Source organism: Spermophilus citellus (assembly GCF_964194105.1).
Source record: "Spermophilus citellus genome assembly, chromosome: 1".
In the NCBI taxonomy this organism is placed as follows: domain Eukaryota; kingdom Metazoa; phylum Chordata; class Mammalia; order Rodentia; family Sciuridae; genus Spermophilus; species Spermophilus citellus.
This window is the reverse complement of record NC_138182.1, coordinates 13115916-13133633: the sequence shown is the minus strand read 5'-3', so window position 1 is coordinate 13133633 and position 17718 is coordinate 13115916. Positions and strand designations below refer to the sequence as shown.

At 47.5% G+C, this 17718-nt stretch overlaps 1 protein-coding gene across 5 annotated transcripts in view; it reads left to right on the top strand.

Annotated features, from left to right (window-relative positions):
• FARP1 (FERM, ARH/RhoGEF and pleckstrin domain protein 1) overlaps positions 1–17718 on the top strand; it is a 265707-nt gene that overhangs the window by 38679 nt on the left and 209310 nt on the right. For all 5 annotated transcript variants that reach the window (XM_081294149.1, XM_081294148.1, XM_081294147.1 and 2 more), the window contains exon 2: positions 17297–17490. In XM_081294149.1, the coding sequence (XP_081150275.1) occupies positions 17320–17490 (171 nt within the window). In that variant the 5' untranslated portion in view covers positions 17297–17319. The remainder of the gene's footprint in view (positions 1–17296; positions 17491–17718) is intronic.

Below are 17718 nucleotides of genomic sequence, written 5' to 3'. Positions count from 1 at the left end.
CCTACCTTCCTGTCTCCAGCCCTGGTCCCTGTCTAATGCAAGGTCATGTCATGAGCATTTCTTCCAAATGCCCTTACTGAAACCCAGATGTGTTGAGACTAATGAGCTCTGATCACCCAGCCTGGAAGTCTGTCAAAGATGGGAAAGGAGGTGATTGTGGCTTGATTTGCTTTTAATGAAGCCATCTTAGCTTCTACCAACCACCATTTCCCTTTCTAAGTCCTTTTATTTATAATGATCTGTTTGGACAGGCGCCTAGCAGGACATCCTAGTTTCTGCAACTACATAAAATTAATGCATTCTTTAGTTTTCTGCCTGCCAGATGGATTTTCTGTGGCTTTGTCATGCTGTATAAAGTAGTCTTCCTGGATTTTTGTGTTGTAGAAATTTTGCATATTAATTTAAAGACCTAGCTACCATATTGGTTCCTTCTGAACACTAATAAGCTTATTGCTATTACTATGACTTCTTTAACTTGTAATTGGCTACACTTGATTATTAGCACTGATCAAGATAATTATTAATCACAATTAAATATTTAATAAAAATTGTGTTGGCATGGTAATAACTTTTTTTACAGTGGTCATAATAAATATAGAACTGTAGGGGTTTTCACCATTCATGTTTTGAGACCTACAGTTGAAGTTTTGCTATGTGGGCACATAAAATAAGTCCCTGCTGATGGTCATTCCTGAGTTCTACATGGGTTCCCTTTGTTGGTTGTCTACCCCAGAGCAGCTCGATTACAAATGAAATGCATGAATTATGTGATAGACTCTCCGTTGCTATAACAAAATACCTGGGGATGGATAATTTATAAAGAAAAGAGGTTTATTTTGGCCCACAGCTTCTGAAGGCCCCGAAATACAGCACCAGCATTTGCTTAGCTTCCGTTGAAGGCCTCATGCTGCATCTTATGGTGGAGAAGCTGTAGGGGAAACAGACAATCACAGAAGGGGCATAAAGGAAGCAGCATTCACACCTGCACAGGAGCTGCCTCTTGACAGTGGAGCCTCCAAGGTCTAATTGCTTCTTAAAGGTGCTATCACCTCTCACAACCATTACACCGGGGCCAGGCTCCCACACAGGAATTTTGGAGACAAACCATATTCACACTGTGGCGTTCTCCTGGGATAATTCTAGTGAAAGCAGCGGACAGAGGAAGCTGAGAAGGTTGAGTCAAGGGTTCGAGGAGAGGGTGGCTGGATTCTCTGTCCTTTTCTCCAGTGCACTCAGTTTTGAAGGTTGCAATTCCAGAGGCATTGGAACCACAAACCTTAGGCTCCTCTCCAAAACAGTGACACGTTAAGGCCTTCAGTGGATGTCACATGACCTGGCACAGCTGAGTTGGAGCTCACGTGTGGTTTCCCCACCGCCCACAGATCCAGAGCCCTGGCAGCCTCTGTAGGAGGGCACCAGTGTCCCCTGACCTGACCTGGGTCTCATCTTCCCCTGCAGGCTCCCTGCCATGTGTCCCCCAGAGGCCCTGCTGCTCAGTGGCCTCCTCTGGGTTTCCGTTTCTCATGACGTTCAGCCCTTCTCAGAAGAAGAGAAATAACAACAACGCACAGTCTCCCCTCCCTGTTGTGATGTATCCGTCCCCGCTTGCTCAACAGTGTGTGTAAATAAGGGCATGAATAAAGAACAGATGTTCAGTTTTTGAATGCCTTTGTATCTCTGTGTAACCCTGGGATTTTTAAATATGATTTATTATGTGATTGACACTGCTTTTCTGGCTGTAATAGAGTGGACAGTTTTCTGCTTGTTCCATCTCAATTCTCAGTTTAAATTCTACGTGTTTACAGTAGGATGGGTTCTTTTTGTGTTTCATTGCATAGGTAGGATTTTATGGAGATTTTTTTTTTGGAGGGGGCATAACTTTCTATTAAAAATGTTCTTGTTTTGTTGGACCCAAGTAAAATGAGTTTGGAATATAACTTTTTTTTTAAATTGTTTATCTGAAAATTTGGAAGTTTGGGGAAAAAAAATTCTCAGACTGACTTAGTTATATAGATGTTGGGAAGAGGAAAATTCCATAATTATTCCATGATGTTTTTCCTTTTGGTCTATTCATGTTTTCTGCAACAGATTATAAGTTCTTACGTTGTTTAAATCTTATTTCTGGGTTTGGTTTGTCTATTTTCTTTGTAGTTGGAAAATGCTTTAGACATTTGTGCTCATTATTCTTGCTTACAATGATGGAGGATGTTCCTTTAAGCGGGGCTTGTGTGGGATAACATTTACTTAGATTTTCAGTGTTAAAAAATATTCTTAAAAACTGTATTTATTTGAGTTCCGGTGATTGAGCTCAGGGGCAGTCAGCCACTGAGCCACATCCCTAGCCCTATTGTGTATTTTATTTAGAGACAGGATCTTAACGAGTTGTTTAGGGCCTCATGGTTGCTGAGGCTGGCTTTGAACTGGAGATCCTCCTGCCTCAGCCTCCTGAGTCACTGGGATTACAGGAGTGCACCACCGCACCCAGCGGAAACTCTTCCAACCAGTGCAGGTGTTCGACTTGCAAAGGCCATTTTGCTTTCAACTCTTCTAACTCTAGGCTTTGTGATGGACAGCGAGGGGTAGCTGCACACAGCTTCTCTGATAGATGAGTATTTGTGTCAAGTCCAGTTGTTTGAGTCTGTGCCTGAGAAACACTTATGTTCCTGTCTTGCCTTTTCCTTTGGTAGGGACATCGTTATTTCCACTCTGCCTGCGCTGGTTGGGTTGGGGTTTCTGTCACTGTGGCTTGTTGGAGGGCACTGTGGCACGCGGGTGGCCTTCGACCTGAGCTTCCGCCCCGTACCCTGCCCCTCCCTGGCCCATGCCCTCAGTGAGCCCTGCTTCTCCAGGTGCTCACCCTCTGGACGTGGTGCAGAACCGCGTGCGTCACCTGATGCGGATCCGTGAACTGCTGGCACTGGCTCTCGGGTGCTTGGTGGGCAGATGGAGTGATGGGCTGAGGCTGGTCTCCTCAACAGCCACAGGAACAGCAGCACCGCGCTTTGATGTCCCATTTCAGTCTGTGACTCGCCTTTTTAGCCAGAAGCGATCTGGAACCTGCTCCTGGAGCCCGGGGCACTCTCCACTCCTGTCCTGCGTGTCCTGCGGCCGAGCTGTGCAGTTTGACCTACTCTTAAGGGTGGTGACTTCGCCCGTGAGCCGCGTCTGGAGTCTAACCCAGCCCTCCATGGGGCTCCAGCGAGCAGGACGGCGGGCACCATGGAACCTTCCTCCTGCAGGTGCTCAGTGTGGCCCTGACCTCCTGTTGATTCATCCTTGCTAATGGGAACGAGAAAGATTTAAGACATTTTAAAAACTCCTAACGCGGAACTACAAACCGCGCACCATACTCTTTGTTGAGGTTTCCTAGTCACTCAGCAAACACTCTGATGATTCCCCAGCTTTTCCCCTCGGCACCCTTCAGAGCTCCCCGGGATGATCAGCCAGGAGCTTGATTGACACCTGGGTGCTGGGCTAGGGAAGCTTTGTGATGAATCATAAGGTCCCTGCAGACTAGAGCGGGGGACTTTCAGAAATGGCCCCACAGGAAGGTGTGCTGGTGAAGGACAAGCCCCCGGGCACCGCCTGTCTGCAGCTCATCTCTGTCTGCTGCTGACTGGCCGGGGGCCTGGGCAGGCCAACTGCATTGGATCGGCCTCAGTTTCCTCACCTGTACAACGGGGGCAGTGATAGTGTCCCCTCATGGAGGTTGTGAGGATTAATGAGCTAGTAGTTATTTTATTTATTTATTTTTTTAATTAAAAATATTTTTTTTTCTGTAGTTGTCGACGGGCAGCAGGCCTTTACCTATGTTCATATGCGGTGCTAAGGACCCACCCAGGGCTCACACCTGCTGGGCCAAGCCCAGCCCAGCCCCGTGAGTGGGTATTGATTAAGGTCTCGGCTCAGTGCTCGCCACGTGGACGGTGCTGCCTAGAGTTGGTCAGGTGAGAATAGTAGTTAGGTTCCCCGACTCCTGAAGGCCGAGCCTGCAGCCCAGACCCATTTGTCATTTTCATTCAAAATGTCAGACATTAGGATGGAAGCAGGCTTTCCTCGCCAGGGATCCTCTCCGTCCTGCTTCTTCCACTGCAGGGAGCAATCGGATCCCACCGGCCTCTTTTTTACAGTGATATGCAGCGACAGTGTGCTGTTCGTAATCACTGGTTTTTGAACCGGGCAGCCTTGTTTATGACCTACCTGATCCGTGAGCCAGGCTGACATTTAGACTTCCTCATCACGTCACAAGGGGTTTGGCTTTTTAAATTCCAGGCTTTATTCCTTGACATTTCACTGTTGCAACCCATCATTTATTCCAGGGAAGGACCCAATACCCTTTCCCTTCTGTTGGATTTTATTGCCTCATTTGGATTGTGATTATATGCTCGTAGTTTATTTCTCAAAAAATACTGAAACTGTTGGAGAAGTTAACAGCCTGTCCTTGGAGGCGTACTGGAGATTGCTTTCCTCTCCCCACCTGGAAAGAGAGCCCTTTCATTTGTGATTCACTGGATTTGGTAAGCTGGAGGGGATGTTTCCTTCCTCCCTCCCTCCCTCCCTCCCTCCCTCCCTCCCTTCCTTCCTTCCTTCCTTCCTTCCTTTTTCCTTAAAATTGTATTAAAACAATACTGTTACTCCAGAATAGATGTCAGAGGAATGTTACACAGGATGCAGAACACATTTAAATTTTGGCATTGATTCCTTAAGAATCATTTCCACAGTGTGTGAAATCTCAGCAGAGAATCACAAAGGGCAGGTGGATGTTTTATTGGAAACTTCCTTATTAAATAATGATGCCACTGGGAATATGCAATCTTGACTTGGAAATAAATCCAACTTTGCTTTGTGATTTATTAAAGAAAATAACCTAGTGGGTTTTTTTTTTCTTTTTAAAACATTCTGGACACATTTAGTTTGTTATTGAAACCTATCATTTTCTCTTGCACTAAAGGAAGCAAGTTATCTCCTAGGGCCTCTGAGATAAGCTAAATTACACTTGCCAGGTAAGATAAGTGAAATTACCTGCTGGGGACCAGATGTGGGTTTGGCTGAGTCAGAAACTGACAGTATGGTGTCTGCCCACTGAGCTCCAGGGCTTGGCCTGTCATTCCCAACCTCAAGTTCGACTTATTCCTTTGGAGGTAATATCTACTTACTTCCATTTCTGCAACTGAAAAGCATCTCAAAGTAGCCAAGACCTGAAAGCAACCGTGATGTCATTCAGCAGAATGGTTAAATGAACTGTGGTATGTCCATACAGTGGAAAGCTATTAGTCATATAAGGAAATGAGATTTTAAAGCCACCCCCCCACACACAAAACAGAGAAACCTCAAATGTATGTTGCGTAGGTGAAAGAAGCCAGTTTGGAAAGGCCACATACCATATGATGACAGTATGACCTTCTGGAGGATGCAGAACTAGAGACAGTAGGATGAGTGGTTGTTGGGGCAGGCGGGGGAGGGGAAGGGGCAAATAGATGGAGAACAGACTTCAGGGCGGTGAAATGATGCTGTTTGGCACAGTAGTGCTGAAGTATGATATTATACAGCTGTCAAAACCCATGGGATGTGTTACACAGAGTGATTCCTGTTAATAATCATGAATAATGTTAATAATCATGAATCAGAGCTGGACATGGTGGTATACACCTGTAATCCCAGCACCTTGGGAGGCTGAGGCAGGAGGATCTTGAGTTTAAAGCCAGCCTCAGCAACTTAGTGAGGCCCTAAGCAACTCAGTGAGACCCTGTCTCTAAATAAAATTCAAAAAAAAAAAAAGGGCTGGGGATGTGGCTCAGTGGTGGAGTGCCCCTGAGTTCACTCCCTAGTACCAATGGTAATAATTATGGTGAATCAGCTTGGTCCGTCAACTGTATTTAACAACTAGACCACACTGATGCAGGGTGTGCATAGCAGGAAGCTCTATAGGGGGCCAGAAGGTGTATGGGAACTCTCTGTATCATCTGCTCAGTTTTCCTAAAACATAAAACTGCAACCTATTAACTATATACCAATTTATTTCTTATCCATATTATTGGTAACTAGTCTGTCTCTATTTCTCAATGGCCGCTTTCTGCCTTTGTGCCAGTGACCAGTTAGTCCCCCCAGACTGGAAGGACTTTTCTTAGTGTTCATTCTTATGGCCCAGATGACATTCAGCACTGTGGCTCAGCCTCTGGGCTGGGTTATTTTTGGTACCAGGGATTGAACCCAGGGGCGCTCAACCATTTAGCCACATTCCTAGGCCTTTATTATTTTTTTAAAATAATTTTTTAGTTGTAGATGGACACAATACCTTTATTTTATTTATTTATTTTTATGTGTTGCTGAGGATCTAACCCAGCGCCTCGTACGTTTGAGGCAAGTGCTCTGCCACGGAGCCACAATTCCACAATTCCACATGGTCTCACTGAGTTGCTGAGGCTGTGATCTTGGATCTCCTACCTCCGTCTCCCAAGTCACTGGGATGATGGGCATGCTCCACCATGCCCAGGTTGGTGCTGGTCCTCTTGCCTCGATGTTCCCCATTAGGGTTTTATAATGGATTTTGAGGCTCAGTTTTTTTTTTGTAAAAATGGGATTCGTGCTGCAGGGACAGTGTTGTCTTGGGTGCTCCCCAAACGTCCTCCCAGCTCCGAGGATGTGGGATTCCTCCTGGCGTTTGCTTCCCCTTCTCTCCTGTGAATACTGGCATCCACTTTAGCCCCTCATCTTGGTTCTTTCTTCTTGTGTCCCTTTCAGACACCCTCCAGATGTCACCCACGGTCTCGGTGTCCCCTCTGGAACAGGTTCTAACATAGAGACACGTCTCTAGTATCTCTTTCTGGACCCTCCGGCTTCTCTGTTTGGCCAGAGTCGAACTCTGGGGAGAGCCCTGGAGAGGTGGCCGCAGGGTGAGGGTGGTGGCTGCTCAGGAAGTGGCAGCAGGACCGCAGAGCTTCCTGGGCACCGAGTCAGGGTGCCCACAGGGACCTTCATCCTCTGGGTATGTCCTTGTCCTCTCTCCTTTGTCTGAGTTTTGGACTCTCACACGTTCCACCTTCTTCCCCACGGGAGGTGCTGGACGGCAGACTCGTCCCAGCTGGCGTCTCTCTCCCTCCATCGTTGCCGTCACCACCTTCTTTTCTTGTGTTACACGTATCATGGATGTCCCTAACTGGCCTATGTCCTGATCTAGCCAGCGCACACTGTCCAAGTTTGTCCTTAAACCCACGTGTTCCTTCGCCTCGCCTTAAGGACGTGAGCGGCCGTCCCGCCCCAGGTGGACCGTCCCTTGGCTTGCTACTCAGGCAGCCTGCGCTCTGCCCCTCACTGCCCTTTCCTTTCCTGCTCCCGGTTTCCCCACCTGTCTTCAGGATCCACCGTCAGCACTGATCCCGGTACATGGTGGATGCTTAGTGCACACCACTGAATGTGCCAACGTGTCCCCCACGCCATGCCACCTGCCATCACTGGTCCTTAAAAACCCCCAGTGTTTTCTCAAGGACCAGTTCACGTCTTGGTTCCTCAGTGAGGTGGCTTCTCCGAGGCTTTCCAGTTCACCTGTTGTCAGAAGCAGACACGTTGCCTTCAGCAGCTCCGGGTACCTGTTCCCTCTTGACTGATGGATATGTATCCCTTCTCCACTGACGTGGCCACAGGGCGCCATATTGCTGCTTCCTGTCCCACAAGGGCAAAGTGCAGTCACGGAAACACAGAATACCCTCATGGATGTTTGTTCATCCATGTTTGGAGAAGGCGATTATTTGGACACTTAAACAATGGTGTACTTTAAGTATTATGCTTGTTATTTTTATAGGTATTGAGTAAGCAGATCTAGTGACACTGCACCTTTCCCGTGGACAGCCAGGCAGGCAGGGGTTAGGTACTTTCTACAAATATTTGGAGAGGCTGACCATTGTCAATTAAAGAGAGAGACTTGCTTTAGTGAGTGGATGACAACGCAGTGTCATTAGCAGAGTGAGTTTGGCCCAGCCTAAGAATGTGCCCATGTGCACATTAGTGTGTGGTCAGAGGGGCTGGCAGGGACAGCTCTCCAGAAGGCCACCTTCTTCCTTTGTTTAGTGTCCCCTTGCCTTCTTCGTAGAGGTGGGTGATGGCTGAGCTCAAGTTGGAAGACTGTGCTCAGGATCATCAAGAAATTGGCATCATCTAAATCTGAATTATTGGGGATTTATTTTTTCTGGGTTCCTGATTTTCTGCAGTTGGGACCCTCAGCAGCAGAGCAGTGGTCCCCAGACTGAGCCTGCATCACAAACCTTGAACAGTTGTTAAAACCCGGGAGCCCAGGCCACCCCAGCATTTCCAAGTCAGTGGGGTTCAGGTTGCCATAGGAGAGCTTTCTCTTTGCAGTTCCTTTTATTTCTGTCTCCATTCCACATTTTTGTCTTTGTCTATCTAGTTAATGGAGGAAATGTGCTCTGCCAAATCAGAGTGCAAAGGTATTGCCTTTATTTTGAGAAGGTTAGATTGTAAATTAAAAGTGATTTGGCAAAGAATTTAGTTCTGGGGGGATAAGAGATATTGCAAAAATCATAAGTGGTTCACTGCATTTGGTGTGTGTATGAAGCATGGCAGGGAGATAGATATGTTCTTGGGGAAGTCATCTTACCGGGAAGAGCCTGCTTTGTGGCCATTTGAAGTTTACACCCTTATCTGAGCTAATCCTAATTGGGACCCTCAGCAGCAGAGCAGTGGTCCCCAGGCTGAGCCTGCATCTCAAACCTTGAACAGTTAAAACCCAGGAGCCCGGGCCACCCCAGCATTTCCAAGTCAGTGGGGTTCGGGTTGCTGTTAAGAGCTTGGCTGACTAATGAACCCAAGTGCTTCTGCTTCTGCTGACTTGCAGGCACCTTTGAGGAAGCTCTGCTGTAGATGGCGGGGGAGGATGATGATCCCAGCACACGCCACTGGCTGCTGTTCTCACGGCTCCAAGTCCGGGACCACTGACTTGGAGCCCAGAGCCAGCCCTTGCCCTAAAGCAAGAGGCTGATGTCCTCCAGGGAACTAGACCCTCCCGGGCCCTCGGGACTGTCATCTCTGGTAGGCAAGGCAGGAAGAGGAGAAAGGCCTGGGAAGTGTGGACTCTAAGCTGAATGCAAGCCCAGCCCAGGGAGGAAGGAGGGGGGCTTCTCCCTGAAAGACCGGGTCTGGAGGTGGCTCTGGAGCCAGGAAGGAGAAGCAGCAGAAGAGCTTAACACAGCGCTGGGACCGCGAAGCTTGCTGGACCCCAGTGTCCCACGGTGGGAGCGCAGTCACTGGAGGAGAGCCGTCCTGCCGGTGGGTGAGACCCTGCTGGGAACGTGCTCCTTTTACTTGGTACCGACTAGACTCAGGTTTTGAGCCGATAGGGTTAGGGTTGAAACAGCTTTTCTGAATTAATGTGTATAAAAATGATGAACATGAAGAAATATCCCTTCTGTTCTGAATTTTTTCTTGAAATATGTTCTGGAGATTTGTTGGAAGAATTTAAGATAGCCTATTCAATTAACAAAAACTTTAAATTTTTTTTTATTATGGTAAGGGAGAAAAAACAGTGACATATAGTCTCGATTTAGTTTCTGTAGTTAATTCTTTCTTCCCTACTTTGCTGGTGGAATTGGAGCTCCCTCCTTGCAGACGGTGACCTGGCCCCTTTTCCCAGATGATCAAACAGGCCGAGCTGGTCCTCCCCCGTGTGAAGTGTCTGGGTGATGTAAAACAGTGGTCTGTGGTTGTTTCTCTTGCTCGAAGACTTTTTGGGAAATAAGTACATTTATCCACACAGATAGCTGTGTTTGAACTTTCCAGAACCCCTTATCTAAGTCCCCGGGAGAAGCCCAGCCGAGCTGCTGGGCTTCTGCAGAGCTGCTGGCCTCCAGTCTTTCTGGTTTGTCTACACCCTCCCCTCTCCTGGGGCCGGCTCTGGCCCTGGTACCCCAGGGGACAGGAGCATAAGGTGGCTTTGTCCCACAGCAGTTTCTGGTTCCTAAGAGCAAGGTAGATGAAAAGAGCTGTTGGGAATCCAGTCATCCTCTCTTTGCATCTGACATATTTGACTTTTGTCCCCACAAAACAACAAATGCAAAGTCATTGGCTGACATGTGTGTGCTGAGTGCTTTGGGGACCTCACAGCCCAGCCCTTTAGCTTCCTGTCAATTTCTCTCTCTCTCTCTCTCTCTCTCTCTCTCTCTCTCCCCCCCCTCCCTCTCTCCCTCCCTCCCTCTCTCCCTCTCTCCTTCTCTCTCTAGCTTCTCCTATGAATAACAACTTTCTATGAATTTTTCTTAACCTGGAATTTTTTAGTAGCTTATTTTTAAAACAGGAAGGGGGAAATCTTGCACAAAATTTTTCTTTGTTAACCTGTTTTGATTGACAGCTGTCCCCTTCTTCACTGTGATTTCATTTCATTAGATTTATGCTCTAAACAGGGCTGAAGTAGTCAGCAGCTTTTTGTGCTTTTAGTAGATGAAAGAAAAAAAAAATTAGTTTTCAGTAGGTAATATGTGTGTATGGTACAAAATTTAAAAGGCATAAAATGAAAAACAAGACTCGAGCTTCTTCAGGCTTGTCCTTCCAAAGGCCTGTGGCCACAAGGGAGCCAGCTTGCTGGACATTGACTTCTTCATTCTTCCAGAGAGGTTCTGGTCCTCAGAGCCAAGCTTTGTTGAGGTATAATTTTTTTTTTTTTTTTTTTTTGGTGGTGCCGGGGATCAAACCCAGGGCCTTGTGCATGCTAGGCAAGCACTCTGGTACTGAGCCACATCCAGCCCTGTTGAAGTGTAATTTTCATATCATGACGTTGGCCTCCTCTCAGTGTACAATGTAATGGTCTCTTTCAGTAGTCTAGACTTGTGTGACTCTGAATACAACCTAGCATCTGAACATTTCTGTTAGCCCCTAAAGATCCAGCTCCCTGTGTCTTTTACTGTCAGCTCAGGTCCCACACCAGCCCCAGGCAAGCAGTCTGGATATTTAGTCTCTGGAGAAAGCCTTTTCTCCGTATGCGATACAAATTAGTTATTGGCAGGACCCTGGTGTGGGTATGCAGACAGGGTGCATGCTAACAGAAATTTTTGTGACCAAAGTTTGTGTGTGGGGGTATAATATTTTCCCCCTATAGCGTTTTATATAAAAATAGGATCTTGTCCTGTGTAGTCTTTTTCGCCTGGCTTTGTTCACTTAGCAAAATGTTTTGGAGGTTCCTCCATGTTGTGTTGTATATCAACAGTTGGGTTTTCGTGGTGCTGAATGATAACCCCTTGTATGGATGCATCACATTCTGTTTCTGTATTCACCACTTGATGAACTTTGGATTATTTCCACTTGTCTGTGTTTTTTGACTGTGAGCATTTATATATGAGTCTTTGGCCATGTTTTTATTTGTCTTGGGTACATACTGAGGAATGAAATTGTTGCATTATTAGGGGAAGGTTTGGGTCCTGTGCTAAATTTATAACATTTTAAAGAAACTTCCAAAACATTCCCAAACTATTTGTACTATTTTATATTCCCACCAGCAATGAATGAGTCCCGGTTCTTCCATGTCTTTGACAACACTTGTTATTGTTGGCCTTTTTATTGTAGCCATTATAGTGGGTGTGAAACGTATCTCATCATGGGTACAATTTGCATTTCCTAATGACCAGTGAGGTTACTTTTTTCATGTGCTAACTAACCATCTCTCTGGAGACATAAATTCTTGCTTTTGCCAGTTTTAAAATGTGAAGTAGCAGCCAACTTACAATGCCTCTTACCATTTCTACTCCTTTCTCTGCTGTGTTTTAAATTATGTTATATTGAATATTTTCAGGAGGTATAATATTTTGTAGTCATTATAATTATTGTAGTCTTCCTCTTATGAAATAAATAAATTTAAAGTTTAATAATGACTTTTTCATTGTTTCATTACTTACCTCTTGTTTTGCCAAATTTTATCCTTTAATTTCTCTAAGAAGGGCTTTGGTAACTTTTTTCCCTGAGTTTTTGGTTATTTAAACATTTGGCTATTTATGTTTGAGTGAACGTACCGCTGGGTTTAAAGTTTTGATTAATTATTTCTTTGGAGGCATTTTGACAGTTAGGTCAGGTGTGTGCTGTGCAGAAACCTGAACTTTGGTCCCCTCCAGTTTTTATTTGAAGCTTTCATCTAGGTTTCTAAATAATTCCTTCCTAATTTTTAAAGACCAGCAGTAACCTGGGAAATGTCCTTGTGGTGAGTGTTTTCTGGTAGTTATTCCTGGTGTGGAATACGTTCCTGTATTGTGGAAAACCGTCTTTCACTTCTAGAATGATTTCCTGAATTATTCACTGAGGTCCCCCCCACCTTTGTTCTGTTCTTTTTTCCCCCATTAGGGATGCCAATTGTGGGGTGTCAGATCGCTTCATGATCTTTCATGTCTATTCATTTTCTGTTTTCAACCTTGTACTTGCTTTTCTCAACGCCCATTGTTTTGCCAGCACTTATTTCCTTTCACCTGCCTCCAGTTTGGCCTCTATTTTGGTGACCCAGGCTGAATAGCTTTACATGGAATTCCTGGGACCATGAGTATTTCAGATTTGGATTTTCTTGGATTTGGGACGATTTATATGTACGTAATGAGATGGCCCCAAGTCTACCCACAAAGATCTTTTCTGTTTCATACTCACCTTATGTACATAACCCGAAAGTGACTTTGTGCGATATTCTTAGGGCATCAGTGTTTTGGCCACCATTGGTCATGTGAGGTCAGGTGAGGAATTTCCCACTTGTGACATCATGTTGGTGCCCTCAGAGTTTTGGATTTGGGAGCATTTCCGACTCTGGATTTTCAGATTAGGGATGCTCAACCAATATTTTTATTCTTGCTCTTGTTTCTGTTATTGCCTCTGGGATCTGCCTTCCTGCTTTACTTCTGCTTCTGGAATTTTCCTCCAGAAGTCTCCCCAGAGCTTCCTGAACCCTTGTGAATCCTTTTATGTTTTTGTTTATGGAATCTGTCATTCTGTTACACTTTGTGAATTATGGTAACATGGGCAAATTTTAATCTGTTGCACATGACATTTCCGGGATGGGTATTCATCTGTCTTTTTATTTTTTATTTCCTGCAGCATCCTGTAAAGGTCCGTTTTTTCACAAGAGGAGTTCTTTATCCACCAGCTCCTTGCAGGAGCCTCCCCCTTGGGCCAGCAGAGAGGGCCTGGCCCATCCTCATGGGAACCCTATGGTGTGTGTGTGTGTGTGTGTGTGTGTGTGTGTGTGTGAGGGATCTTGCAGCCTCTGGGTTTCTCTTGCTTGCTGAGACTTGGGTGGTGAAGACCGCTGTTCCTGACACTACCTGTCTTCCTCCCCTCATCTCAGCACTAGGCTGCTTCCTCCAAATGTGACTTGCCTGTGGGCTTCTTATTCCAAGCCACCTGTGCCTGGGAAAGGGACTGCCCATCTACACATCTGTCATGTCGTTCCAAGAAAGTCATTGCTGGCTGGTGTTCTACTTATTTTGGGGACCCAGGCTCTGCCGTTTTTGTCTGAAAGCCGCAGCCCTCTAAGCCTCTTGCTTCTCTGTCTGACCTCCCCCGCAGTTGGGCAGCTCTTTCTCACAGCCTGTGGACTGGGGCTACAGATGTCTTCTCTCTCCTGCGGGGAGGAGTTTGCATTTTTGTGTGTGTGCTCCTTATTGCTTTGGGTGAATTCCAAGAGGAAGTCTTTAAACCAGGATATGATGGCAAGACAACTCTAGTTTTTAATCTTTTCTCTGCTGGTGAAAAAGCTTATTACTTTTTGTTAACGTGAAGTAACTTTTCAAATTGAGCAAAGTAGTTTCACAAAGAGCTTTTTACTTTTAGGCTTGGAATGATCACGTTAGGGATAATGAAGCCTTCGTTTTGACGGTTCCTCCAGAGTCCAGAGGTCAGAAAGCGAATGGAGGGGAAGCCAGAACAGAGCAGGGGTTAATGTTTATACACAGGAGACCTTTAGGTTGGTTGGACTTGTTTACCTGGAGGATGACCCTATATTCCAGGCTTACCAGTTTTGATGCCAAACATCGATTGTGGTTTATGACTTGGAGCGTTCCCGCAATGTTCCCTTGGCATTCTTGGGATGCTGGGCTCAGGACTCACGGCTGGGTTTATATTTGAATTAAACAGAACTTTCCATGCACAGTGACTGTTGCACACAAGCCGGGGAACAGAACATGTGGCACACTTTGTGAAAACGTCAGTAACCAGAAGTAGAGATGATACAGGCCTCGGGTCATTTGAGGATTACAGGAAAAGGAAGTTAAGGCACCGAATCTCCATTAATCATTAACTCAGATTTTTAAATGCCAGGGTACTAAAAATTTGTGTATGCCTCTGAGGGTCTTGGGCAAGAGGGAAAGAAAAGGTTCTGTTCATGGGATGAGGGCCTTGCTCAGTACTCAGGTAGGTCAGAAGATGCCTTGGCAGGGAAGGGCTCTGGCACCTTTTGGGGGATGACATGGGACTTGGGGCCCCTTCCTTCCTGTCATCAGCTCCATGGCTGGTTGAAGCCCAGCCAGTCCGTGACCCTTGACTGAGCAGCAGCAGGCAGAGTGGCAAAGCCCAGCACAGAGGCCGTGAGAGGAAGGGCCAGATCCCCAGAGAGGGAGGGAGCGCGGAGGAGGCCCCCCGGGTGGAGGGCGCAGTTTTCTCTGGAGATTGCATTTATTTTTAATCATGAGACATCAAACAGGAAACATATACAGAAGTAATTTTGCCTGATTTATGACCATTTTGCGCCCAGCTGGTAATGACTACATCACCCCTCACATTGGATTCACTGAACTAATGTGGGCGCTGACTTCCTGGGCTCAGAGTTAGAGACGGCAGCTTTGGTCTCATCTTTCAGGACTACTAGGTGGCCTAGTACACCACCAAGCAGGTTAGAAGTCGGTTCCTGGTGCGTATTTAGGGCAGGAACGGGGACTTGCAGAGTGTTCAGAAAGGAAGGAGCAGGTCACAGGAAAGAGTCAAGAGTGGTCTCTCCCAGGCTTTGGTGGCGGTTGGGGGTGGAGAGTGAGCAGCAGGCACTCAGGCTCTACTGTCCCATGGAGGGACACATTTTTTAGGCCTGGGTGATTTGGCTGCTGGCCCAGGTTGTTGATGGAGCTCACAGGCTCTGTCCTGCTACCCTGGGGCTGGCCTCGCCCGTGGGGCCCTACCAGAGGATTCACCACCAGGAGGCTGGGCGCCTCCATAAGGAAGTTTCTGGGAAATTTCTTGGGACCTGACTCTCAGGAAGAGGATGAGACGTGGGGCAGGACCCTGCAGAGGGGGGCGCCCAGCCGCTGGCTGCCCTGAGGAGTGAGTTGAAGGGCCCCTGTGTCGAGTGTGGGATGTGGGCTTGACTGTGTGCCTCACGCCTGCTGCCACACTGCTGGCTTTGTCACTAGGTGTCCCCTTGGCCCTCTCCTGCCCCCCCCCCATCTTCTCCTCCTCCATCATCCCTTGTGACTGGCATGGTAGGTCTTCTGCCTCCTGGTCCCCCTGTGCCCGCTGCGTTCACTCTCAGGCTTTAACTCACCCAGCGAGGTGGACTCTGCCCGGCCTGCGTCCAGCTCCCCCTCCCCCTCCCTGACAGCCAGGGACGTCCTCTACAACCCCAGCCAGGGTCCCAGTCAGACCCACACCTGCCCTCCTGCCTGCCATCTCTGCCCTGCAGGGAAACTTTTCCCATCACGGTCACCCTTTGCTCTCATCTCCTCCGAGTAGCTGGCCATTCACACACTGGGTTAATGTGTTCCACAAAGGCGGGTTTATCACATCTCCCCCTCGTCCCATCCCTCTGTCCAAGCTGTCACTCAAGCACGTCGTTGGCATGGCTTTGGAATGGACATCCCGGCCCCCGCCCTCCCATCTGTTTCTCCATCACCGATCCTCTGTAGGTTCTCTTTTCTAAGCTGTTTCTTCTGTCACGTGTCACTCTGGCCCCGCGTTGTCCTGTGCCTACAGGGTACGGGCTGCATGTCTCAGCTGGCGCTCACAGGCCTCGGGGTCTGAGCTCAGCCTGTTTCCACGTGTGCCTCTCGTTCTTCTGCCCACGTGCCATCTCACTTCTGTCCCGAATCCTCCTCTGCGCTGTCCCTCTTGTGTGTCTCCTCTGTGTCCAAGGATTGCTCCACTGTTGAGACACAACTGCGCTCAGAGCCGCCTCCCCTCAATGGAAGACTCCCCCACCCTGAAACCCTCGTCTTCCTCGGAGGTTGCCTTCCTCCATGTCCCTTCCTGCAGCCGTAGTACAAATGCGCCAGCTGATGGTGTGGTCTTTAGGGAGCCCGCACTGAGCTCCCCTCTGCTGGGCTTTGTGCTTAGGTGGGTGTTGAGATGCAAAGAGTGTGCAAGATTGGGACCTCCTTTAGGGTCCCCATAGTGCCATGGGGGCAGGTAAATGGGCACCCCCCCCACCATGGAGCACGTGGGCTCCTCCACCATTGGGTGGCCTTGACAGAGCCAGGAGCACAGAGAGGACGGCGGCATTTGAGTTGTGCCTCCAGGATCCAGGGTGTGACATTTGAACTGAGGTGTAAAGCCGTGGTAGAGGCTTCCAGATGGAGAAAGAAGGCGGAGCGGTTAGCCAGGGACAGCGTGCATGTGAAGCCTGGAGCAGGACCCCGGTGGCAGGCAGGGCCGAGGGCGGTGTGTACTGGCAAAGGGTGGATTGTGCAGGGAGTGAAGAGAATTGTTTTGTGTGATGAGGAAGAAGTGAATCGTGAAGTTACTGTAATATAATCATCGTAACATTTCTATTGTAATAGAAACCCGAGGACCCTGCCTGTGTCCATGTGAGGTGTGATCATTCCTTCATTCAGATTAGAAGCTGCCACATGTGTGTTTTCTCATCTCGATAATTCCCACACCACTTAGTGTGTTACTGTGTCCATGCGAGGTAATTAACCGGCTAACGACAGGGCCTGGGCGTTGTTATCTTCTTCCCAACCCGTCTTATCGCGTAGAAAGCAGTGCTTCACTCACTGTAGACACTGAATAAAATGTGGAACACAACCGAGTCTGTGGCATGAATAATTAAGAGCTGACTGTGAGACTAAGAAAAGAATAAAATATGCAGCAACATGCAAAAATATGCAGATGACTAAAAGATGCAAAAATATTTTCATGCCTTGCGTGTCTAAAGGTGACATTGCTGGTGAATGAACTGGAGGCAGCTACATGGGTCCCCATGTGGGGGGACAGGTGGAGAGCGTGCTCACCCTGGTGTGATTTGGAGAAATTCCCATAGTAAAGGGGAGAAGATGATAAGAGTTACTTAAGTAATTCTAAAATCTCCGGATGTATTTTTCTTTCTCACTGCTTCCTGCAGATATTCTATAAGCTACTTTCATCATGGGGGAAATAGAGCAGAAGCCCACCCCAGGCTCACGACTGGGAGCACCAGAGAATTCGGGGATCAGCACCCTGGAACATGGGCAGAAGCCTCCTCCGACGCCTTCAGGAAAACTCATGTCCATCAAAATCCAGATGCTGGATGACACCCAGGAGGCCTTTGAGGTTCCAGTAAGTAGAGGGTGTGTTTGTGAACCCAAGGATGTGGGCAGCCTTGGGTGGGAAGGTCTTTCCCACGTCTCAGACAGGAGGAGGCCGGAGAAGGTCTGCCTGTTTGGCTCCGACGACACATTCTTGTCCTGAGCAATCCAGTTTTCAGATTTGTGTATGAATTGCTCATGTAGTGACGTGCATGACCTCGTCATTTGTGGTTTCCTGACTTTCTGCACACACATATCC